Source organism: Telopea speciosissima, chromosome 3, assembly GCF_018873765.1.
Source record: "Telopea speciosissima isolate NSW1024214 ecotype Mountain lineage chromosome 3, Tspe_v1, whole genome shotgun sequence".
In the NCBI taxonomy this organism is placed as follows: Eukaryota; Viridiplantae; Streptophyta; class Magnoliopsida; order Proteales; family Proteaceae; genus Telopea; species Telopea speciosissima.
Genome location: NC_057918.1, coordinates 28,252,808 through 28,277,785, shown reverse-complemented (window position 1 = coordinate 28,277,785; position 24,978 = coordinate 28,252,808). Strand labels below are relative to the sequence as shown.

Genomic DNA, 24,978 nt, shown 5'->3' with positions numbered 1-24,978 from the left:
TCCCCATAATTTTAATAGGGCAATAGATCATTGCGTGGTTGTGTGGTCTTTGCACCAACATGAGGCTAATGAGAATGCGTGCAACTGCAAAGGCAACAATATAAATGAGATTTTTTTATTTTGCATGGGTAAGAGAATAATTTTACACACTCCTAAATCTAATTATTGCGTACAACTAGGCAATGTTCTTTTTTCCTAATAACAATAATAATAGTAGTAATTTACCAAAAAATTAGAGTAAGATGACTGAGACCACACGAAAAAAATAGACAAATGGTTAAAGTTTTTGGGCTTCTTTGAATGCTTTAAATGTTGAGGCACCACTAACTTTAGAATCTTTCTACTGCCATAAATTATATTCAGACATTCAGTTAAAACCTCAATGAATCCCTTTTGCCCCAATGACCAATGTGGTTCACCATAAGATCATGTATATCATGTTGCAAATCAGGTGGGGCTTAATTGTTTATGAGAAATAGGTCTTAGTGTCTCACTATTTCTTATTCATGTGTCAAATTTAAGTTTAATTTAATTTTATTAAATATAAAAAATAAAATAAAATAAATACAAAAAGAAAACTTTCAACAAATTTAGACCATATATAATAGAAGAGATATTTATATAATAAACGATGGGCCATATGATTGAATCAGGACCCTATATTTGATGCATGACGAATAAATGGTGTTGTTTTTCATTTCGATTAAGATCTATTTAATTGGCAAGCCACATGACAAGTATATGCTTATGGGTTGGACTTGTGTCCATTCTTCCAACAAATGATTATTGATGGGAGTGGCATAAATGCCATCTTGTGAGAGCACAAGATTATTTAAGGTATCTTACATTGGAGGGTAGCAAGATCATTTTATTTGAGAATAAAAGAGTTAGACACAGAGTTGCTAGCGTATCTTGCTCTGACAACGTGGTTTGGAGAAGTTTTTTCATTTAAAAAAAATTAAAGGAGAACGTTCTCTGTGGGGGGAATGTAAGGGCCATGCACTCGTGACAGTCAATGAGAGCGTGAGCTGGCATCTCAAGGGCGAAATTTCCACCTTTCATGGGGGTAGGACGGTCTTCGTCCCTCACTTGTGCAATTTTTTTTGCCAGGTGGATTGATAAGTGATATCCTTAGTGTTTATTGGTGGATAGGTAGGAATACGACCTCTGGATATACTACTCATCAAATTTAATTGTCTAACTTAATCAATATAGGATTTCCTCCATTCTAATTTTTTTCCAACAAATTTTATTAAATTCACTTAAGTAGACTTTTATACACCCTCTCAGAGGGCACCGTGAGATGACACCTCTGCCTCCTGGATAGATACTCAGACGTGCTCACCCATTAGTCAGTGTAGAGATCATGTGACCAAGTAGAGATCTCTTACCCTTCATATATTTTTCAAACCCTTACAATGACATTTATAGATGCCATATCAGTTTGAATTTTTTACCATACATATATGCTGACATGGGCAACATGTGCACCACATTTGAGAAAAACTGAGCTACCACTTGGTAGTTATTAAGGACGTTTTTGATGAATTATGAGGGTCATGGTGGAAAGTAAACCATTATTTTGTCAACCCAAAGGTCAAAGGTCAAAGGTACATGTGTCCATAGCAATAATAAATCAAGAATTAAAAGAAAGTTTTATTTAAAGCTTAGGATTCCTCACAATCTTTAAGACGCTGAAGATCATATAAGTGAAATAATCAAAATGTCCCTACAGGGTAAACATGGCTTAATTGTGATTAATTGACATCAAAATCCTCCCAAAATTTTAACTAACGTGATTTTTGTTTTTTTGTTTTTTTTTTTTCCATTATATGTGAAACTTGGTTTAGAAAATGAGCTTATGTTTCTCCTAAGTTGGGAAAAAAAATATTTTAACCATGTGGGATCCAAATTGAAAATAATTTCTATTGATCCAAATATCCTTCAAATTTCGTATAGTATGCATTTAGTTGAAAAATACTTTAAAATGCCTTTGGAATCACTCAATTTGGATTTTTGGAGCCCAAAATATGAGCTTTTAAAGTTTTAAACAAATTTGGATTAGATCAGATCCATCCTGGTTCAAAACAAAACCAGCCAACGCAAAGGCTTATGCGGTAAAACCCAAAATCGCTCCAAGTGGACTAAAACCGACCCTCAATGGGCTTGATTCAGTATTGAGTGCGACTTCTTCGATGCTCGCTCGACGTCAATAAGATTCCTTTTGTGTCGAGCAGAGCCCACGAGCCCAGGTTTGTGCATCGATATGCATTGATCTCTGTTTGACACCGAATGTGTCGGTATGGAGATTCCATTACATATTTGTGGGTGTAGATCCATAAATGTTAGGGCAAGGTTTTTTTTTTTTTTTTTTTTTTTTGGGTTAAAGGGCAAGGTTTCTTTGAGCTGTTATAATACCTTATGCCCTATTCATTAGATGCTTTATTTAATTTTTTTCTTTAAAAATAATAAAAAATTGACGTGAGTTGTAGGGTACTCTGCAATTTAGAGACATTTTCCTAACTTTGATTTAGGCAAAGTTTTTCATGCATGACTTGCATTGAGTACATTTGATGCCCATCCAAAATGACCAAAGACCCTCCCCCGTATAAGACAGGTTCGATGGGGTATCTCCCGTGCATGAGTCCTATCCCCCATTGATTTAAAAATTCACTCGATAATGAATATAGAAAAAAATTTAAAGAGCTCACTAATAAAATGTGACAAAACAGTATCATACATTGAAGGACAGCTATGTCATTTAATACGAAAAAGAGGCACCCTCCCCCCAATTGGCTAAAGAGCCTCTCCTTGACGCTATGTTTATAATCCAAGAAAATAAAAGAAAAACATGAGAGAAGTTTTGTGCATATGCCATACATGATTGTGCCCATCCAACGGTTTGGTGTATGACAGTGCACCATGTACGGTGGTATACATAATCTTTTTTCCATGTTCAAAAACAGAAAATTGATTGGAAGAATTATTTCATTAGTTAGATTCCAAACATAATCTTAATCTAATCAACATTTAAGGGAACAACCGAACATGTTTGATTCCAGGGAGCTTGGTGTAACTTTTTACGTAATATGAATATAACGAATAAAAAATAATATCCATAATTCCATATCCAATCTCTATGCCACGTCAACATCTTTAGAATTCCTTTTACCAAAAAAAAAATATCGTATCTCCATAAAAGAAAAAAATTCAGTAAAAACGTGAGGATTAAAAAGAGAAGGAAATGACCATCTTACCCTTGCTTCGGGTGGGATCCACTCCTCCTATTAAATGAAATGGAAGAAATGATAAATAGAGACGATAATATTTAGAGGAGATAAACCCTCTACAGCTCGTCGCTGTCTGTCAAAAATCTAAAAGGATTACCCGCTGGTCCTTCTCACCAGCTCACCTGCAAATTTCAGAAACCCCACACACAAACACAGAAGGAAGAGAGAGAGAGAGAGAGAGAGAGAGAGTGAGAGAGTGAGAGAGTGAGAGAGAGAGAGAAAATTATTTGAAAGATAAAGTTAAAAACGTTCTGCCACTCTGCAATAAAACCTGCAACTCTACGGCTCTGTTTCTCTTTCTCTCTCTCTTTCTGCTGAACTGAGTACTCATTGCTCTGCAGCTGATAGAACTGCCAGAACGATGTGATGGCACAACTAAAGCATCGAAAATAAATTGAAGATTAAATAAATTCACTGACTCTCTTCTTGAGGTTTCTCCGGGAATCCTTAGACGACGTCCCTTCAATGTCGGTACCAAAAGAGCCTTTTTTTTGTTTTTTGTTTTTTGTTTTTCTCCCCTTCTTCTCAAAAGCTCTGGTTTAAGTGTACTCTGAAGTGGTGCTAAAAGCTTTAGCTGAGGTTTGGCTTCTTCCTTTCACGGGTTTTCACTCTTGAGATGGACTTTCTCGCCGTTGAGTGATTTTTGTAGCAGAGGTTGTGATGGCATTTCGGTTTCTGCTTATCCTTCTGCTTCTTCTCTTATGTTTTCGCTTCAGTTCGTCCGACGATTCTGACTCCAACGACGGTGAGTAACTTACTTACGGTTAACTAATTACCCCTATTTTCCCTGTTCATGGTTTTGCGACTTGTAAACGAAGTTTGGTTGGCTTCCTTTCTGCTTGGCATTTTATCTTTCTCTACGTTTTGTCGGTGATTTTCTGATTCTTTGCTGTTCTAATGTTTCTTCGTTGCTGCCATGCCTGTGGTGTTCTATCTGTGCTTTTATACCTCGAAAGCTCAAACGAGAGCACCTGAACGATTAATTAAGCCTTCTTTGTGTTTGGGGTACCGGGTAGAAGATTAATTTAGCTTTTAATAAGCTTGGTTCTGTGTTTTTCTTTTCTTGGGCTTCTGGGGTCCCTATATTTTGAAAGATATCTAGAAGTTACCGCCATTATTTAAACAGATAACTAACTTTCCTTTCCTTTCCTTTATTAGATGTCTTTTTTGTTCGCTTGATTCCAACTTGGGTGCTTCTAATGATTATTAATTTCTTTTTCCGTTTCCCTGTGATTCTCGCTTGTTCGTACTCTGTTTCTAATTATTAAGTATAAAAATCTTTATTAAAGGTTCGACACTGTTGGAGATCAAGAAATCTTTCCGTGACGTCGACAATGTTTTGTATGACTGGACGGATTCCCCATCTTCGGATTACTGTTTCTGGAGGGGAGTAACATGTGACAACGCTACCTTCAGTGTGATTGCTCTGTAAGATTCTTCTTCTTACCAGTTTGTAATCAATGGATATGACAGTTAGTATGCTTTAGAGTTTGCTGATTTGCTTGCTCTTTGTTACACATTTCTGAGAATTGTTCATTTCTGTTTGAAAGTTTGTTTACTCCAACCGACTCCCAATTTTGATTGTTGTAGTAATCTATCGGGTTTAAATCTTGACGGAGAAATCTCGCCTGCGATTGGGGATCTGAAGGGCCTACTCTCTCTGTACCGTTCTGCATCTCTTAAAACTGTTCTTTTGAAGTTGAATTAAACATAAGAAATGTAAACTACATTGAATTTTACGTAGGGTTCAGATCAATGTGGATTCTTTTTTAACTCAATTTTTTTGGGCAGTGATTTAAAGGGTAACCGTCTCTCTGGACAGATCCCGGATGAGATTGGGGAGTGCGCATCTTTGAAAAAACTGTAAGTCCTGTTTGGTGGCGAGGGATTGGTGGGTCCTTCGGTCATGCTGTATCTTTTTTTTTCTGGATAGAACTGCTATGCTGTAGTATTTCATTGTATCTGATTTAATCATTTTAGTACTTGATTGTGACGACTTTGTTGTATGTGGATTAATTGGTATTTTCTTAGAGATCTGTCTATGAACAACATCTATGGGGACATACCATTTTCAATCTCAAAGTTGAAACAGTTAGAAAACCTGTAAGTTTTCACATATGCATTTTCAAAATTAGGTGTTTGGTTTGCTAGTCCTCTCTGTAATATTTAAATTTGATCAATATTACAGGTTTTTGAAAAATAATCAGTTGATAGGACCCATTCCTTCAACCTTGTCTCAGATTCCAAGCTTAAAATTCTTGTAAGTTAATTTTTCCTGAAATGTCTTTCTCCTTTTGTTTCTGTTTCAAGTATTCGTGGCTAACAATCATGAGTTTCCATGCCACTGTCCAGGGATCTAGCCCAGAATAACTTGACTGGTGAAATACCAAGGCTTATTTACTGGAATGAAGTATTACAGTATCTGTGAGTACTTAATTACCAATATTTGATGTCTGTACAAATTATATTTCTTCTTCTGAAACCAATTTTTTTGTTTTGTTTTACTTCTTCACTTAGTGCTATTCTGGTTTAGTATCTTCTGACCCTGAGACAGTCTTAATTCAGGGGTTTGCGTGGAAACAATTTGATAGGAACTCTCTCCCCTGATATGTGCCAATTGACTGGGTTATGGTATTTGTAAGTCATTGTCTGTCCTCTCCAATGTTCAATTACTCTACGTGTCTTTTGGCATATGGGGGCTTTACCAATTCTTACCTTTACCTATTGCAGTGATGTAAGAAACAACAGTCTGACTGGTAGCATTCCTCAGAATATTGGCAATTGTACTGGCTTCCAGGTCTTGTATGTACATTTCCTAACTACATGAACTAAATTTCTTAATGCGGAAAGTGGGCAGGCCTGAAGTTCTCTCTGTTGTTTCAATTGGCAGAGACTTGTCCTACAACCAGCTTACTGGAGAGATTCCATTTAATATAGGGTTCTTGCAAGTCGCTACGTTGTATGTTACTTGCAACCTTCTTTGTTTTGTAACAAGTGGCTGACTATTTAAGTACCTGCCTAATTATCTCCTGGAATCTTCATATCTAGATCTCTGCAAGGAAACCGGTTATCTGGGCATATTCCATCAGTGATTGGTCTCATGCAAGCCCTTGCTGTGTTGTAAGCACTCTAAATCTATTTTGTAACCTTCAATATTTTAAGAGAAATTGATTAACTGGGTTATGAAAAAACTGTCTTCATCTTACATCACCCTTAGGCGATCTTGCCTCCCATTAATTTGTTCTATCTTAAACCTCATTATCCTCTGTTTTTTTTTTTTCCTTTGTTTCTTTTTGGATGCAGAGATTTAAGTTGCAACCAGTTAACTGGACCTATTCATCCCATTCTTGGCAATTTGACTTACACAGAGAAATTGTGAGTGTTTGCCTATTACATATGTATTTACATGCTTTCTCCCTCCCCCAAGAAAAAAAAAAAAAATTTTACTAATTCCCTAGGGCATGAACACATACTAGATTTTAACTTTTCTTAAATAAGGAAAAAAAAAAAGACTAGTGCCTGAACATGTTCATGTCTAGCCATGATTGAGTAATGCTTTTATCCACTTTCACCCACTGCCATGAAACTTTTATGCAAAACTGGTTTGATCCTCAACTTTCATTTGGGCTTCATTAATCTTTTAATCAATACATGCCAGAGTTGGTGGGAGATTCATACTTCTACTTCTCAATGCAACTTGATAGACCTTTAATATGAACTTGACCGATATCTGTACATTTTTTTAGGTACTTGCATGGTAATAAGCTGACAGGATCCATTCCACCAGAGCTTGGAAACATGACAAAGCTACACTATCTGTAAGGATAAATTTTCTGTTATAGTGGTCTTTTTTCAAAATGATTTGCTTCACAGCATTGAATACTGCCTCCACAACTTCCCTCATTTCTGTGCATGTGTGAGGGTTGTTTGACCATTTTATTGTAGGACCATCTACTCTATCTTGGAAATTCAAATTTCATTGCATTTCAATGGTCATGATTCTGCAAATGGATAGTTCATTTAGTGGTGTTCTTTAGAATGAACCACTAAGTGATTTTTTTGGGGTGGGGGATTCTTAGTTGAGGTCACTGATCGAGTGGTTAGGTTGACCTGCATATGCATAATGTGGAAGCCTGATTTGAGGAACTTGAAAGCTGTGTAACAATAGTAAATACCTTATTCGAGGAGGTGGGCTGTACCACCAGAATTTTATCATAATATCTGATATATACAATGTTTGATAGTTACTGTTCGCTTTGTTAAATTGTGTATGTGCAGGGAATTGAACGACAATCAACTTACTGGGCATATACCATCTGAGCTTGGGAAGCTCACTGAATTGTTTGACTTGTGGGTCTTAATCCCTAAGTTATTTTATCTGGCATGATTAAATTAAATTTTTTTCTTCTGTTAAGAAGAGTTTCAATATAAAAGTAAAGAAGGAACTGACTCAATATTCTCACAGGAATGTTGCAAACAACAATCTTGAAGGGCCAATTCCTGCCAATCTTAGCTCATGTACAAATCTCAATAGTCTGTAAGGATTTGTTTTGACTTTTATCTTGTTCCTCGGCTGTTTAAAATTCTCCAGTAGTTGAAAGTGTTGTTGATACTTCAAAAAAATGGCAGCAATGTGCATGGCAACAAATTGAATGGAAGCATCCCACCCCAGTTTGAAAGGCTTGAGAGTATGACAAATTTGTGAGTAATATATTTCATCTATCTTTGCTGATATTGGAGAATTCCTAAGTGTATAGTCTAGCCATGTGATTGGGCTATTTTTTCCTAGAAGGTCTTTGGTAAGTCAAAGCCCCTTGAAACAACCACCCATTCACTTTTGATGGAAGTTGGTAGATGAGGGGAAAGCATGCCGTCTCATGTTTTCTCATTAGATATGTGCCCGCTCTGCATATGCTTTGCTATCTAAAATTTCTCACTGTTGTGCTCATTGATTTGGCTTATAAACAAAATTTATATTTGAATGTGAAACCCTATATATGGTGATCATATTTTTTATTGCACATCCAGGAATCTCTCCTCAAATTATCTTAAGGGCCATATCCCAATAGAGCTGTCTCGAATTGGTAATTTGGATACCCTGTAAGTATTGACTGCTTTAGAAAATGTTAGTTCCTCACTGGTGCTACTTCTGAGTGTCATGCTATCATTTATTATCTTGGCAGGGATATTTCTAATAATATGATCAGTGGTTCCATACCTTCGTCCCTTGGTGACTTGGAGCATCTTCTAAAATTGTGAGTTTTACTGTCCAGTGATCTGTGCTTCTGAAATTGTTTCTGAGTTTTCATTTCTTGATGATGGTTATTTTCCCTAAATAGGAATTTGAGCAAGAATCGTTTAACTGGATGTATTCCAATGGAGTTTGGAAATCTGAGGAGTGTGATGGAGATGTAAGATGGCTTTAATAGTTGTGATTCATTATGATTCTTTTCTTCTTCTTCTTCCTTTTTTTGATATTTTTAGTTGTCACTAAGCCAATCTTACTTGCGTTGTAGAGATCTTTCAAACAACCATCTTTCAGGCCCAATTCCAGAAGAGCTTGGTCAGCTACAAAATCTGTACTCACTGTGCGTTCCTGTGTTTTTCTATTGAATGTTGCTGTTCTTTAGAAGTTGGGGGCAAAAAAACGAAAATCATTTAGTTTATTTTTTATCCTTTTTGTGTGAAGTGTGTGTGTGTGTGTGTGTATGCCTTGATGATTAGTGTCTATGTTTACGTTAGTATGAACATTTTCTTCTTGTCTTTGGTCCATGATTGTCCCTGGCGTTCTAGATAGTTTTAAACAGAAAGTAACTATGAACTGAAGAGAAACCACCATTCTTGGACCCACCAACTACATGTACTTGGTGGATTGTATAACTGGTTAGGAGATTTGATGATCTGATCTTTGGTTTACATATGAAGTAGCGGTTGCTCTTGTATTCCATTTATAGATTGTATTACTCTACTATTCTGTAGCTTAACTGATACGTTTCTTTTGTGTGTTTTTTGAGTTTATAATCTTGGGTGCAAAATGATGACAGGAGAGCAGAAAACAACAATTTATCAGGGAATGTGCTGCCTCTGATTGACAGCTTCAGTCTCACCATTCTGTAAGTATTTGCTGTCATAGGATTTAACGATTTATTGTTTTTCTTCAATTTAGTTAGACCACTATGTTGACATAATAATTGGATTTGCCTGTAAACTTGATTTATCCAAGCAGGAATGTATCTTACAACAACCTAGTTGGTGAAATTCCTATGAGCAACAACTTCTCTAGATTTAGACCTGATAGGTGAGATGGCCAATTTCATTCTGGTTATCTTTAGTAATTGCAAACTTGTTCAGCCATTTCCAAGTTCCATAGTCTTGATTTCATGTTTTTTACAAGTCACTTGGAATAATTGTCTTTATTAATTTTTCCCGCCTCCTTTCTCTATTCTATTTCATATCATGAACGGGACCATCATGCAAGCAGCTTTCTAGGGAATCCTGGTCTTTGCGGATATTGGCTAAGTTCTCCATGTCAAGCATCACACCTGCCTGAACGAGGTAAACAAGCTCATTCATTTTCTTGATGCAAATCAGAGGATAGTGGAGTCAAATTTTTTGGTTTTCATTTATTTAATTTTTGGGTGGGGGTGTCTTGAAACTGATTCATCAGTGCAAAGTGCAGACCATTTGATCTGTAGTTCCATATTGACTTTCACTGACCTGTGTAATTGGCATAAATTTTGGGGAATGTGCCATCCAGGAGGCTGGTCCAAGTTATTGAACTTGTATTTGTGTGTACCAATAGGATGGATTTAATTCAAACACTGTATATGAAGCACTTCACCTACAACAAAATGCATACTTTTTGCGCCTCCAATAATCTGCCTCATCAAAATGGACAAAGAGGGAAAAAGATGTTATTCCCTGAAAGATGGGAATTTTTCACAGGATTTTCTTGATTAATACAAGTTCCACAACAGTGCAAAAAATACTGTTTATTTATTAATGCATAACTGGGAGCATATTTCAATTGAAACGAGTTAACTGTTGTTTTTCCTTGTTTTCTTAATCTTTGAATTGTGTTTACAGCTACAATCTCTAAAGCAGCAATCCTAGGCATTGCTTTGGGTGCCCTTGTGCTTCTTCTCATGATATTAGTCGCAGTATGTCGGCCGCAAAATCCATCACCTTTTCCAAAAGGATCCCCGGGCAAACCAGGTAGTTCTCTTTCTATTTAATATATTATAATTAAAAAAGTAGTCTTTGAAGAGGTGGGGGGTGGACACAGATTACTTGAAACAATTATACCTTTTTTATTTGCCCATTATAAAGTGGAGAGAAAAAAAACTGCATGGTTGTGACTAATCCAAATAAGTGAATTATTTATTTATTTGGGCTGAGGATCCCTGCCAGGTTCCGTGCAGTCTGCACCTGCACCCCAGCCAATGGGACAGCACGGGGGCGTCCAACTGGGGGTCTCTTGATAATTTTACAGCCCCTTGTGAGAGGATGTAGGGAAATGCGACCGGGCAGCATTCTTTTTCCATATTTATTTATTATTTATTGTATGAAATGTTTGATATACTGCTTGAATATGTATGTAGCCAACTAAGTTATTGTCCTTCGGGAAATTTGTTGAAGTACAGTTAACCATGCATCACCAAAGTTGGTGATCCTTCACATGAACATGGCTCTTCATGTCTATGAGGACATCATGAGGATGACTGAGAATCTGAGTGAGAAGTATGTAATTGGTTATGGTGCATCAAGCACAGTGTACAAATGTGTGTTGAAGAACTGCAAGCCAGTGGCTATCAAGAGACTGTATTCTCATTACCCGCAGAGCCTGAAGGAATTTGAGACTGAGCTTGAGATAGTTGGAAACATCAAGCATCGTAATCTGGTCAGCCTCCAAGGTTTTTGTTTGTCACCGAGTGGGAACCTTCTCTTCTATGACTACATGGAGAATGGAAGCCTCTGGGATCTCTTACATGGTAAGCCAAGTCTTCTAGAGGATGGGCATGGATGCTTGTTTGTGTTTCTGTAGGGAACAATCCTGATCTTGTTGGTTGGTTTCCTCCTTACGACATTTGTCTTTGCAGGCCCTTCAAAGAAAAAGAAATTTGACTGGGAAGCCCGCCTTCGAATAGCAGTAGGAGCAGCACTAGGACTGGCATACCTTCACCATGACTGTAGCCCTCGTATAATCCATAGGGACGTGAAATCGTCAAACATACTATTGGATAAGGATTTTGAAGCCCATCTCACCGACTTTGGCATTGCAAAGAGCCTGTGCACATCCAAGTCCCATGCGTCTACGTATATAATGGGCACAATTGGCTACATTGATCCTGAATATGCCCGCACTTCCCGCCTCACTGAGAAATCTGATGTCTACAGCTACGGGATTGTCCTGCTTGAGCTGCTCACTGGGAAGAAAGCTGTGGACAATGATTCCAATCTCCATCAGCTGGTATCATTTTCTTCTTCATCTTTGATTTTCACTTGTTCTGCAAAATGGGTCCAAGCATCCAAGTGAAACCTTGGGTGCTTCTTGAAATGTGCTTTTGTTCCCATAGAGTAAGTGGGTCTTTGAGGATCTCATCCCACTCCACTTCATGGACTTGGATGGGGGAAATGTGGGTCTTTGAGGATCTCATCCCGCCACACTAGCCAAGTTCTAGGGGAAAGCTTGAACTCCATAAAACTACAAGAATTCCATCATTTCATCATTATGAAATCTGATGGAGTTGCTGTAATTTTATGAAATATCAACTGAAAACTTCAATCATCATGTGGGTAAATGACTTCAACTGCAACTGACCCTCCCAAGTGCAGCAGATAATCAGACATTTTCTTTTTTTGCCCTTTTTGGGGATGGGGGTGTTGTGTTTATGGGGTTTCTATCGCATGGAGTTTTCTGAAGATCTGGGTCTAAGGCTCTCTCTTTGCATTGATGTGTAGATCATGTCCAAGGCTACCAACAATGCTGTGATGGAGACTGTTGATCCGGATATCACTGCTACATGTAAAGATCTTGGAGCAGTAAAGAAGGTATTCCAGCTCGCCCTTCTCTGCACCAAGAAACAACCCTCGGAGCGGCCGACTATGCATGAAGTGAGCAGAGTCCTAGGATGCTTTGTGACAGCCCCTGTCATGGCTAAGCAATTGGGTCTACAACCACCGCTGCCACCACCACCACTGCCATCACCCACGATGCCAAGTTACGTGAATGAGTATGCGAACCTCAAGGACCCAACCATGGTAAACTGTGGATCCCTGAGCACCTCTGATGCTCAACTCTTCCTGAAATTCGGGGAGGTAATATCCCAGAACAGTGAGTGACTTGAGACAGAATTTCCATCCCAAGCAACCAGAACAAATGCAGGAAGAGAATGGAACTGAGCAAAAAATAGACTGGTGGTAGGCAGGATGATGGTTCATTTTGCTTGGTGAGGTATGGTATCTGTATCAATCTCCATCATGTAATTAATTGATAAATAAGATCATATTGGTAATTTGGTAATGGAGAATTGTCATCTTATGGCTGCCTTATTCGTGGTCAGTCTATCCTCTGGTGTTCATATCCATGACTTACTTCTCTCTCTCTCTCTCTCTCTGTTTGCTCGCCATTAGACCGAGCAATAATAATCTGTGAGTTGGGGGGAGTGACAAAGCCTTCAATGTCGTACACATCTTACCAAGGGAGGGCTCTCCCTCTCCATAATTAAGAAGATGGAAAAGCCTGCAATTACCAACCATTGGTTGTACCAGTTGGTCCCATTGTCAATATGTCAGGACTCAGTTTTGGGCCTATAGCATTGAGGGGATCTGAGGCTCTGGATGGGAAAGTGACATAACTGTTATTGTGATAGCCTACGCCATGTGAGAGACTGACCAGAGTACCATTTTGATTCCAGTCTAACTTTGTTCATTTCCTTCTCTTACCCTCCAAAGATCTTACCAATTTACCACCCGGTGCCAACTGTCAGCTCAAGTGGGCCTGCAAGTAACAACTAAAACCTATTGGTGATTCATGATTGGACCTATGTTTAGCTTTTTTTTGATAAACAATTGTAAGTGTGGACGGTGGACCTATGTTTAGCTGGTTATATATGTTCTTCGAATGGGGTCTCCTGCTGGGCGTGGCTGCCTCAACTGCCCTACTGTGCAGACACAGTAAGGTGCGCAATGACTGTCTTACCCCTACTCAGGCAAGGGTGCCTAAATGGAGATAAGGCGATCATTTTGTGTCTGTGCAGTTCTTTTTCTAAAGGTGTCAATTGTTGGGCTTGTTTACCCCTAAAAAAAATTAAGGGAAATTTACACAGACTACCCCTCTCCTGAGGTTTGACGAAAGGATATTTTCACCCCTTAGTCTTGAAAAATTCTGCATACCCCCCGAGGTTTGCAAATTGTAATAAGTAAGCTCATTTTGTCAGTACATGATTAACACTGTTAAAAATTAGACTTGAACTGATGGAATTGCCCTTCTAAGAAGAACCCAAAAAATAAAAAAATAAAAACAAAACCTGCCACTCATCTTCCCCAAAATCAATTGGGTAAGATGAGTTGCCCTTCCCCACTCAATCGAAATCATCGGCAAGGAGAGGGCAATTGGCGAAGGCTGCAGAGGCTCTTCTCCTTCTCGAACGTACGGTTGCAGAGGCTCTTCTCCATCTCGCTACCTCTGAATCGAAATCACCTTCTCTTTCTTCAAATTCTTCAAATCCAAGGTGATAATCTGCTTCAAATCCTGCACATAAATTCAAATTCCAAAGTCACGCTCTGTTCTTCTTTTAAAATGCTTGATCTGTTTAACTGTTTTATTTCCTCTCTCGTAGCTGCTTCCACTATAGAGCTTTAGTATCTTTCTAGCATTGTATGCCACAATCAAGCACTTGCAGAGGCCACTATCAGCGTTTTCAAAACTCTCTGCTCCACCCTCAAACCTAACCCTAAAACTTATAAGAGACGACTGGGTTTAGATACCACCAGAGATTCAGAAGGGCTTTGTGGATACTTGTCATGACTTCCAAGCTTCTTCTTCCTTGATCCGGGCCCACAGAAGAAGGTACATTCACTCCACTATAGAGCTTTAGTATCTTTCTAGCATTGTATGCCACAATCAAGCACTTGCAGAGGCCACTATCAGCGTTTTCAAAACTCTCTGCTCCACCCTCAAACCTAACCCTAAAACTTATAAGAGACGACTGGGTTTAGATACCACCAGAGATTCAGAAGGGCTTTGTGGATACTTGTCATGACTTCCAAGCTTCTTCTTCCTTGATCCGGGCCCACAGAAGAAGGTACATTCACACCCATATGAGCTACCAAAGCACGAGAACAATCCTCCCCCAATTTCGCCATCGGTGTGTCTACGAGTATGCCGGCGAGGTGTCCGGTAAGTCTCGTACCCACGATCGTAAATTGGTGGAAGCTCCGTTCGCCACCTATCCAGTTTCGATCTAAGCCCCTCAATGCTACCTTCTTCCATGCTCCAACCCTCCAGCATTGAACTCCCTATCTCGTTTGCGTGAAAGAAATCCTCCACCGCCAGTCCCGCCGCCACTACGGATGGCACTGGTCCGATCTCCAAATCCGCGTACTTGGAACCATTGGGGGTGGCGGTCGTGATAAATTTTAGCGGTGGTATTCCTCCCCCAACGCTACTACCTCGGTAGATTCCGATATCCGAACCGTTAACGATGGAGCCAGTTTTTTGCGACACGGTGTCGTTGCAGGCCTCGGAGCATTCGCTCTTGGTGCGGCGGAGCTGGATCTTGGGTGGTGGATGGTGGGTGTGGTGAGGGGTATGGGCTTCTTCACCCATGAGATCTCGGTATCCAACGGCAGAGGCGGAGACATGGGTGTAGAGTGGCATACTACGCATGGAGCTCTCAAGTACGGCAACTCCGATATTGAGGATTCCTTGTGGAGCAGAGAGTGATGGTGAAGATGGTGATGATTCGGTTCAGGTAAAGAGGTTGAAGAGGAGTGATTGAGTGGCAAACGTTTTAACGAATCAATGGGGCGCTGGGATGGTTGCAACTCATCTTCCCCAATCGTTTTTGGAGAAGATGAGTTGCAGGTTTCGTTTTTTTTATTTTTTTTGTTCTTCTTAGAAGGGCAATTTCGTTAGTTCAAGTCTAACTTTTAACAGTGTTAGTCATGAACTGACAGAATGGGCTTATTTGTTACCATTTGCAAACCTCAGGGGGGTATGCAGAATTTTTCAAAATTGGGGGTGAAAATATCCTTTCGTCAAATTTCAGAGGTGGTATATGTAAATTTCCCAAAAATAAAAAGTGTTGTGTTTCAGTTTTTTGAGGGTTTTTTTTTTTTTTTTTTTTTTTCTTCTTTTCATAATTAAATCGTTGAAAATACAATATGGGAAGTTTTTTGTTCGGGAGTGGCCTACACCAGCACTCCCATGTGTTTATCTCTCCTCCTCAAAACAAGGGGGCAGAAATGTCTTTTCATATGTGGAGAAGAGATATAGACTCATGGGAATGCTGGCATAGACCACACTCCTAGACAGAGAACTTCTCCCATGCAATATATATAAATCAAAATCAAACCTAAATCGATTAATTTTCATACCATTAAATTTGAAACTGAATTAACTTGGTTTGGTTTATTAGGTTCATCTACGGTTGTGGTAATTTGGTCCAAGTAAAAAATAATCTGATGAAACAAATAAAATTGGGAAAAAACATTACAATCTCATGAAGATAAGCCCCACAATATCAAATCAAGTACCTTTCAACCCTTTTTACACAATTTAAGAAAGAAACCCATAGTAGGTAATTAACACAACTCAACAAAGGCACATGATTGTAGGGTTATGGTCTAGGTTCGGTTTGATTTGATTTATATATGTTATACTTTATTCTAGGGGTGCAAGTTTGGCCCTGTCGATCCGAACCCGCCTTGGCATGCCCTGAGCCCGAACAGGGCCTGGGCTAAGATTTCTGGCCTGAGGGCGGGTTAAGGTAAAAAATTCCTGACCCTGAGTCAGGGTCGGGTCGGGTCAGGGTTGAGTCCTAGGGTCGGCCCGGCCCTGATTTTTGGCCCTGATTATGGCCCTGATTTTGGCCCTGGTTTTGGCCCTGATTTTGACCCTGGTCCTGGTCTTGGCCTTGATTATATATAATGAATTAATGATAATATGATATTATATTATATGAGATATTATATTACAAAATATGATAATATGATACCAAGTCACCAACAAATCTTTTTCTATTATTTTGATTTTTTTAAAATAAAAAATAGGGTTCATAAATTTGACCTCTAAGTACATTATATAATTATTTTACAGCATAGTTGGAAAATAGGGTTTTTATTTGGGTTGAGTCACCCGAGTTGAGTCAAAATTTTGGAAAACCTGGTCAACAGTCGTGTAGATTATAGAAGTGCAGAGTTTGCAGACTCTGTACTATATAGACTAGGTCAGGGTAAAAATTGACTATATTGGGTCAAAAATTGTTCGAGTCAAATAAGACTCGGTATTTTACCTGAGTCAGATAAACTCGACAAACGACCAACAATAACAAGGGACCGGTGACAACGAGGGTCAGAAATTGTCCAAGTCATATAATGATATAAATATAATCATATTTATAGCATTAAAAATTAAAAAAAAAATGTGACTCATCTTGACCGAGTTTTACAAGGCTAAGTCACCAGGTTTTTTTTTCTTTCCGAAAGACAAGTAGAATCAAATAAGGCTCGATTTTCCTACTATATTTTTAAAAACAAACAAACAAGAAAACACATAAGAAAGGTGAGAACCTTGATCAACAAGGCGACGCCTAGCCAACAATGTCGTTGGTGAAACACCAACGAGCAACCAATAAAACAAAGCAAGAATCAGAGCTTATATCCAGTAAAATCAAACCATGTCAATAGAGAATTGAATTAGTAAAATTATGACTTGGGTCGATTCAAAACCAAAAAACCATATTTGGTTTAGCGCTCTAGACCTCTAGTACTATACTATACCCATCAAGGCATCAACCTCCACAATCAAGGGAAATCGAGGAAAGTAAGACATAGATGTTACAGAAGCAAAAAGCGAGAGTAAGAGAGAACAAAACTTAGACTGATTGCAATGAGCCAACTATAAATGACCTAACTCAGTAAGTTTTTTTAGGAATAGGACAAAATCACCGATTCAAGGGAAATATAGACTGATCAACACCGGGTTTGGTCATTTTCTAAGATTGACAACTGACGAATGTCCATGAGTCCATGACTCTTGATAAGATTTTATGATATTTTTTAATCGACTTGGTGACTCATCTTGACCGAGTTAAAACCTGATTCAAGTGTCCAACTACGCTTTAAATATCAAATTATAAAAGGATCAGACCGGTCCAAAACTTCTTTTTTTTTTTTGTTGTTGTTGTTGTAGAAATCGGTCCAAAACTCAAAGTTAATAGTTAATACAAAAAACCCAAAGCAAGTGAAGTCTAAAAACAAGAAAAAACGCAGAATCCCATTCTCTTCATTTCCCATTTAATTCGAACCCTAGCAGGCTGCCGCAGCCTTCCCCCATTCCCCATTCTCACAGTGAAGAAAACCAAATCCTAGCCCCCTTCTTCTCCGTCGCCGTTCGCGGTGATTTCAGATAGTCAAGTTGGTGTCGGCGACTGAGGTTATTGGCGATTGCAGCGACTTACAAACTCAAAATAATGGAATATTCCCCTGTGGCAGTCGGTTCCTCTTATCCATATCTTTTCCCATCGATTGCAGAAGCTCCATAGGTGGTTGCAGCAGCAGATTCACCTTTACCATCTCTGTTCGTCCAGTTACAATCTTTCTTCTCTGTATGTTTCAGATGCATATATCTTCTTTTAAATCAATTTTGAAATGCCACAGCTCATGACGATTCCACTTTCCAATGGCCTGATTCTAGAAATCTGTCTTGGGTTAATGCATCCACTAATCAATGGTCCATTTTGTGATTTGTATCTGTAATCTTTCTTCTTTTCACCTTTTTTTATGCTTCTTAGTTTTACGATTTGATGTGGAAATCAGTGGTTCATGATACAACTCTATTTTGAAATGTTTTTCACCATTAGTGTAGTGGCCATTGTGGGAATTCCATTGAAAGCCATTGTAGGTTTACAATAATGGATTCTGACTTCTGTTTTGAGGACATCCAGGGTCAGGATCAGGGCCAATAGACCAAGCTCGGCCCAATCAGGGCCAATCAGGGCGGGCTTGGGCTGGGCTTGGCCCGTCAGGGTTAGGGTTAGGGTCAGGGTTTTTAGGCCCTGAGTCAGGGTCAGGGCGGATTTGGGCCCAGCTAAGGGGACTCAGGGTTGGGCTAGGGTTTTAAAAAGCCCGGCCCAACCCGACCCTGTTGCAGCCCTACTTTATTCGGTTCGGTTTGATTCAAAACAACTTTTTAAGTCTACCAAAGCATAACCAAATGAAACCTCAGTTTTCAAACAAAATGAACAAAAATTTTCTGGTTTGATTTGATTCGTTTTTAAACGGCTCTAAATTGACACCCATAGTTGTTTCTCAATTATTGAATTTATTTTCTAAATTAACAACTTGGCATCAAGGTGATAAACCTAGTGCACTAAGCAACGAGGATGAAGATATTTCAATTAATTTCTCCTAAGCTGATAAACCTAGTGCACCCAATATGTTAGGGGTTCTGATCAAATATTTCATAAATCACTAGGTTATGATCATTCTAGTAGAGTAACTGTAGGCATATACTCATTAATGTTCAAAGTCATTAATGTTCAAAGTAATTTTACCCACAAAAAAAAAAAAACAATTTTTATGTAGTATGAGTTAAAATGGCTTCTACTCTGTCTAGTGATGCTTGCAACCTTCCTGCTGAGTTCATGTTGAATATTGGTTCCCCCGTTCCCAGGCCATGTTACATACAAGACTTCAACCATGAAAACTAAAACACAAATATGAACTAAATAGCAGATACAAAATAAGTGATTCTTCAATACTGTAAAATATATTGCTGGGCCTCCAACCAAAACTGAGAAATGCTTAGGTGGTCCTATGTTTCCTAGCAGATCTCTCTCACCTATATCCAGTTATTATTGAACTGCATTAGTGTGAAGACAAGAGTTTGAGTTAAATCTTTCCTCACTTGATTGAGGGAGTTCCAAGTGTTATCCTTAAGAAGAAAAAAATGTTCTTGCTGTTCCATGGAACTTACATAGTTTAAGCTGTAGTGAAAGGCCCGTGGTTCTATAAAATCTATGCTCATAAAAGTAAAAGTGGTGGAAACATAGAAATTTCATTGCTTCTCAAAAATTTGCTAGTGAATTAGAAACACTAATTCAAGTGTGCATAAGCATTATAAGAGGGAGTCTCCCGCCGTCTATTGTGACTACCGCCAAAGATGCTAGTGTTACTGTTAGATCGGGACACTCACAAGGAGTTGGTAATAATTATTAAGCTTCCATCTAAAAACCAATTGGTTCAAAGTGGGGTGACCTCCTGTGGCTCTTATACTTGATAGTTGGAATACCCACAACTGATTTGAGATTACCTCAATAATCCCCCTTTCAAAGTGGGGTGACCTCTTGTGGCTCTTATACTTGATAGTTGGAGTACCCACAACTGATGTGGGATTACCTCAATACTCCCCCTTACGTGCAAGTCTTCTTGTAGGCTCTGTCCTTGTGGGTGGAGTAGGGCTCATCATCGATGGAGGCCCAACATATCCACTATGATACCAAATTAAACTTCCATCTTAAAACAAATTCGTTCAAAGTGGAGTGGCCTCTTATGGCTTTTATGCTTGATAGTTGGAACACACACAACCGATTAAATTATCAAACAGAACCACGTTAACTTCTATGCATGTGTTCGATCTCTTACTTCTCCTCTTTCGTCTTCTCTAACAAGCATAACAAGTAACAGGCGAGATAAGCAACAATCCAGCTCTCATGATCTATCTCAAGTTCTATACCATGTCTATTTTGTGGATTCATGAGGCAGTTCCCAAAAATTTTGAGATACTCCATAACTTCTACAGACTAAAGATGGATCTAAAGATCATCCTCTCACCTTTATTATGTAAAGGTTAAATCAAACTTTCTATTGCTTTATAAATATTTTAGTTTGTATAAAACACCCTCTATCTATCCACAGAAGAATGGGTTTCATATGCTTCCCCTTGCGCATGAAAGACAAAGAAGAGGAACAGGGAAAAGGCATCAAAGCTGAAAGGTTGAGAAAATTTTGGTGATAGAGATCTTCTTTGAAAGAACTCCAATCTGGTTCCTACATAAACTGCCCCACCTCCGATATGGGTCTACAATATCCATTTACTACAATAACTGAAATTGCCACAGTCCCAATCAAGGTTTTACTATTTACTAATCTAAATCGGTATTCGTATCGGTCTCGACCCATACGAATCCGATCGGTTGGTATCGATCCGGATCGGAAGAATTTACCTTTATTTTCTTTGAAAATTTGATTTATTTTTACATTACTTTTGTCTGTACTGATCCACTGATACAAATTGATAGATCCAACTGATTCGATACCGATTCAACAAACCATGGTCCCAATAGTATCAACTTATGCAAACCAGCTAATATGGTATGTAAGATTTTGCATATCTCTTTGATAGGAATAGGATACTAGTATAAAGCTTCTCTTGGATTCCATCTGTACGTCTAAGGGCATATGAGAATGGTTCTCCTACTCTTTCATTAGTTTTACGATTGACCTTAAGAGTGGCAAGAAGACCTCCCTTTTGGTTAGAAACTTAGAATAGCAATCAAATAGTGGGAGAATATACCTCCAAAATGTCCCTCGATCTTTCATAAAATAAAAAATGTCCCTCCAAGAATTTTTAATGGAACATACGTTATCACCTAATCCCTCGTAAGAAATACACGTAAAGGCTAAGTTCCCACGTCTCTCTTTTGTAACTATGTGAATCCTTAATTTCTTTTTTAAGAAAATATATGTCTCAATTTATTTTTTGGATAAACTCATGGGCCTCAATGATGATACCAATTTTTTGCATTAGGCTTGGTGTGATATGGGGAATCTCCAACATTGGAGGCAGGGGAAATCCTTTTTCAATAAAATATATTAAAAATACTTATATGGAAAATATTGCATGACTGCATGAATTTTTTTTGTATGCGGTTTCCTAGTGCCTCTCAAGAGGAGGGTGGACCCCACTTGGGCAAAGTGTTCGATCAGGTGCCCTGAGTGGGTCCCACCCCCTCTTGTGAGAGGCACTAGGGAACTGCACCGATCAAGAACCATAGATGATAACGATTCATGACTGCATGGTTCTGTGCTAGATATAAAAATACGTAAAAATATCACACTATCCTTATGGAAAGGCCAAAATCCTATCCAAAACAATGCTTGTGCATATCCTCCCATTAACCAGCACACACATTCAAGCTCTGGAGGCCCAAACAACAATGTCGTCCCCAATACTTATTTAGATAAACACCAGAGTTGACTGCTAAGGGGTTTGAACCACCCCCCCCCCCCCACCCCAAAAAAAAGAAGGGGGGACTGAATCGAGTCAATTCAAGTCTAGCAAGCTATGAAATTAATTGATGTGTTGTGCCAACCCTTTTATTTTTGTATAAATGTTAAAGTATTACTTCAACATGAGGAATGCTATTAGCCTAGCACAATGACGGGTTTATGAAACCTAACAAATCCAATAGTGTGGGCCCTAAAAAAGAATATAAAATTTAAAAAATAAAAGAAAAACGATTCCTTCATGCTTGTGGTAAGAATTTTTCTACATGTCCACGTGATTGGAGAGAGGTTATGATCTCGATTACTAACATATCAAATTTCATAGTTTAATTCAATCAAAGAAATTTTTCATGTTGAGTACATTGGATGTATGTCCATGCATGTCTATGATATTTCAACCACTATTGAACACTCCTTAGTAGCCTTGAATTTTCAAAAAGCTCTTTTAAACAACATCGACACCAAAAAAAAAGCAGGTGCATGATGGGCTTGTTGTATCTTGGGCTATCGAAACATTCTCACTCAAAAACAAAAATAACATGTTCTTCAAAAACTATCTATCTGATAGTTCAGGTAGAACTCAAAATTTGTGTATAGAAAGACCTCAAGGTCTTTACTCGTCTGTCAAGTTTCAATCCAATTCGTATTTACCTAATGGCAAAATAAGGTTTTAAAAAAAATAAAATCGGAGAACAGAGAGACTATACTGGGATATGCATGGACATACACACTGCATATGAGAAGATACTTAAAAGTATGGCCTTAAATTAGACATATATGACAAATCCACCAAGAGGGGTAGGATTTTATGCTGAGAATAAGTGGTTGAATTGATCCCAAAAAACAAAACCTAGTGATCAAATCCCCAAAACCCTAAAATCAACTCATTTGTTTACCTCTACAAAAACTAATGATCCAATCTCAAAAACCCTAAAATCATCCACTCTATAAGAGCTAGAAGAACTGGAATCGAGGTCATTTATGACCGATATCGATCCAAATTGGCCTATTACAGCTACAAGATCTCCATGTTTTTTAAACCTTAGTCATAAACAATAGGTTGTAAGAATTAATAATGAACCAAAAGTCTAATCATTAGATCACATCACCTAGAGACGGGTGAAACTTAATCTAAAAAAAAGAAAAGAAAAAGGGAAGAAAAAAAAACTGCTCGCTTGCATGTTCTATTAAAAAAACGAAAAAAAATACTCACTTGCACACGTTTCGTTCGCCGCAACGTGCTTTCAGCATGAAAGCTTAATAAAAGCGGGAGAGGGCATTCGTTCTTCTCCGCGTTGAGATTCTCTCAAGTGGTGACGGAAGAAAGGCCTGTTTCACGCCACACCAGAGGAAGGAGCGCAGAAGATGAACGGGGAGAGCAAAAGGGTTTGCTCCGATTCTGGTTCCGGTGCCGACACTGGGAACGACGGTTGTGGAAGATCGGGATGGTGGGAAGGATTGAGCCCTGAGATATTGGCTTTGATTTTTGTTCGAATTCCAGCAGAAGAGTTGGTTCAGGAGGTCCAACTCGTCTGCAAATCATGGCGAGAGACCATCGCTGGTCCTTACTGTTGGACCGAAATTGATGTCGAGAAGTGGTGTCGCCGGTGCAGCAGTACCGATGTCACCGATTGTTTAGTTCGTCGCCTCGTCCGTCGTAGCAGAGGCTCTGTTCGACTTCTCTCAGCTTACAAGCTTGGTGACTCCGGTTTCTCTTACGTCGCTAACTAGTAATTATCGATTTTACTTTTCGTTTTTCATTCATTTTTCAAATCGGTTCTCTTATTTCTTCAATCTTTCTTAGAAGTTAAGTAACATGGGAAGGAAATACTGGGTTTCAGTTTATTGAGATTTCCATTTCTGGATTTTTCCTTTTGGCGTTCTGCAAATGCAGTGGGAGATGCTTGAAGGTATTGAAGATTCCAATGAGCGAGGTGACCGATAGGATAGTGGAGAAACACGCTGAATCGCTCTCAAAAGTGGCGTTATTGGATATCAGTTACTGTTTGAAGATCACTTGCAAAGGTCTTGCTGCTTTGGGGTTGCACTGCAAGTCTTTGGTTCGTTTGAGGAGAAACATGCCGCCACCACCACCACCAGAATTGGAGTTTCCTGCAGCACCGGAACCTCAAGTTGACGATGGGGAGGCCATGGTTATTGCCGATTCAATGCCAGGGCTCTGTGAACTTGAGCTTGGATATGGCCGCTTCAGCGACCGTGGTCTCGATGCCATCCTGACCAAATGCCAGTCCCTCACTCACCTCGATATTCAAGGGTGTTGGAGTGTGAAGTTGGAAGGCAATCTTGAGGAGAAGTGTGGTCGTCTCACCGTCTTCAAGAGCCCTTGGGATGCCAATTTTGATGATTTACCATTGTCTGACGATGGTAGTGATGCTGAAGAGGATGAAGCCTCAGAATTCTCACCTTCGGACTCAGAACAGAGTGATGGATAGCTTACAAGTTCTTCGTCTCCTTTTTGTTTTTTTGACTTTTGGTAAATTGGACTAGATACTTATCCCTGCTCTGCTGAGGTCTTAGTTCTTGGATTACATACTTGCAGTTCTTTGTTTGATTTTGCTTTTCTTTTTGGTGGGAGGGTATATGATCAATACTATAGGGATACCAAAAGTGGATGGTACATGCTTGTAGAACATATTTTGTTTAATCTTTTGAAAGATGTCAAGAACCAAGTTCCCATACAAGAAGGAAAAAAAAAAGTGTTCTGTTCTTGCTTTCCACCGTGATGCAAACTCAAGTGATTGGTCCTTCAATTTTTTTTACTATGCCTATTACTTTTTTATGAGAAATAAAAGAAAGATAATCTAGGTATCATACAGACTAATATCAACTTTCCCAGAATCCCAGAGAGCTTCTCCCTTCTAGCTTTGACTGCTAGATTGTGCTATGTTTAGACAAGTTATTGATTTCTTAATGAAAACAGGGACAGTTAAAAACTATTACAGAGAATTTTGATATTTAAAAGCAAAGTAAATAAATCCCATGGCCAGTGTTGCTCTGTTATGTCATTTAGCCAATCCACCATTTGTTGTGATTCTCTCCATAATTCAATGGGGGTGAATTCCGTTCTCTTGTCATCACTGGAGCTTCTTGCATGAGTCCTCTACCATCAGCTTCTTGTGAGTTTCCTGCACATCTATAATATCAAATGCATAGT

At 38.8% G+C, this 24,978-nt stretch overlaps 2 protein-coding genes across 3 annotated transcripts; both read left to right on the top strand.

Moving 5' to 3' along the window:
• Positions 1–3,841: 3,841 nt before the first annotated feature.
• LOC122656214 (LRR receptor-like serine/threonine-protein kinase ERECTA) lies at positions 3,842–12,859 on the top strand. 2 transcript variants are annotated; one of them, XM_043850689.1, is made up of 27 exons: positions 3,842–4,035; positions 4,580–4,718; positions 4,881–4,952; positions 5,082–5,153; positions 5,322–5,393; positions 5,479–5,550; positions 5,643–5,714; positions 5,856–5,921; positions 6,021–6,092; positions 6,181–6,249; positions 6,339–6,410; positions 6,594–6,665; positions 7,037–7,108; positions 7,569–7,640; positions 7,756–7,827; positions 7,920–7,991; positions 8,319–8,390; positions 8,474–8,545; positions 8,630–8,701; positions 8,807–8,878; positions 9,335–9,403; positions 9,517–9,588; positions 9,772–9,845; positions 10,377–10,505; positions 10,934–11,281; positions 11,390–11,760; positions 12,252–12,859. In XM_043850689.1, exons 1-27 carry the CDS (start codon positions 3,951–3,953, stop codon positions 12,630–12,632), a joined length of 2,955 nt encoding a protein of 984 aa, XP_043706624.1. In that variant the 5' UTR covers positions 3,842–3,950; the 3' UTR covers positions 12,633–12,859. The 2 variants fall into 2 exon arrangements, with proteins under 2 accessions (XP_043706624.1, XP_043706623.1); XM_043850688.1 differs by having other exon boundaries at positions 5,856–5,927.
• Positions 12,860–23,086: 10,227 nt separating this feature from the next.
• LOC122656323 (F-box protein FBW2-like) lies at positions 23,087–24,506 on the top strand. Its single transcript, XM_043850803.1, has 2 exons — positions 23,087–23,533; positions 23,698–24,506. The coding sequence occupies exons 1-2, from the start codon at positions 23,169–23,171 to the stop codon at positions 24,254–24,256; spliced, it is 924 nt and encodes a 307-aa protein (XP_043706738.1). The 5' UTR covers positions 23,087–23,168; the 3' UTR covers positions 24,257–24,506.
• Positions 24,507–24,978: the final 472 nt, after the last annotated feature.

What these genes read in the sequence shown, in the direction of transcription:
- LOC122656214 (XM_043850688.1), top strand. Translation starts at nt 3,951, where the DNA reads ATGGCATTTCGGTTTCTGCTTATCCTTCTGCTTCTTCTCTTATGTTTT. An exon ending in TTGACTGGGTTATGGTATTT is followed by an intron (nt 5,928 to 6,020) that starts GTAAGTCATTGT and finishes TACCTATTGCAG; the next exon opens with TGATGTAAGAAACAACAGTC. An exon ending in CTCACTGAATTGTTTGACTT is followed by an intron (nt 7,641 to 7,755) that starts GTGGGTCTTAAT and finishes ATATTCTCACAG; the next exon opens with GAATGTTGCAAACAACAATC.
- LOC122656323 (XM_043850803.1), top strand. Translation starts at nt 23,169, where the DNA reads ATGAACGGGGAGAGCAAAAGGGTTTGCTCCGATTCTGGTTCCGGTGCC. An exon ending in TTCTCTTACGTCGCTAACTA is followed by an intron (nt 23,534 to 23,697) that starts GTAATTATCGAT and finishes CTGCAAATGCAG; the next exon opens with TGGGAGATGCTTGAAGGTAT.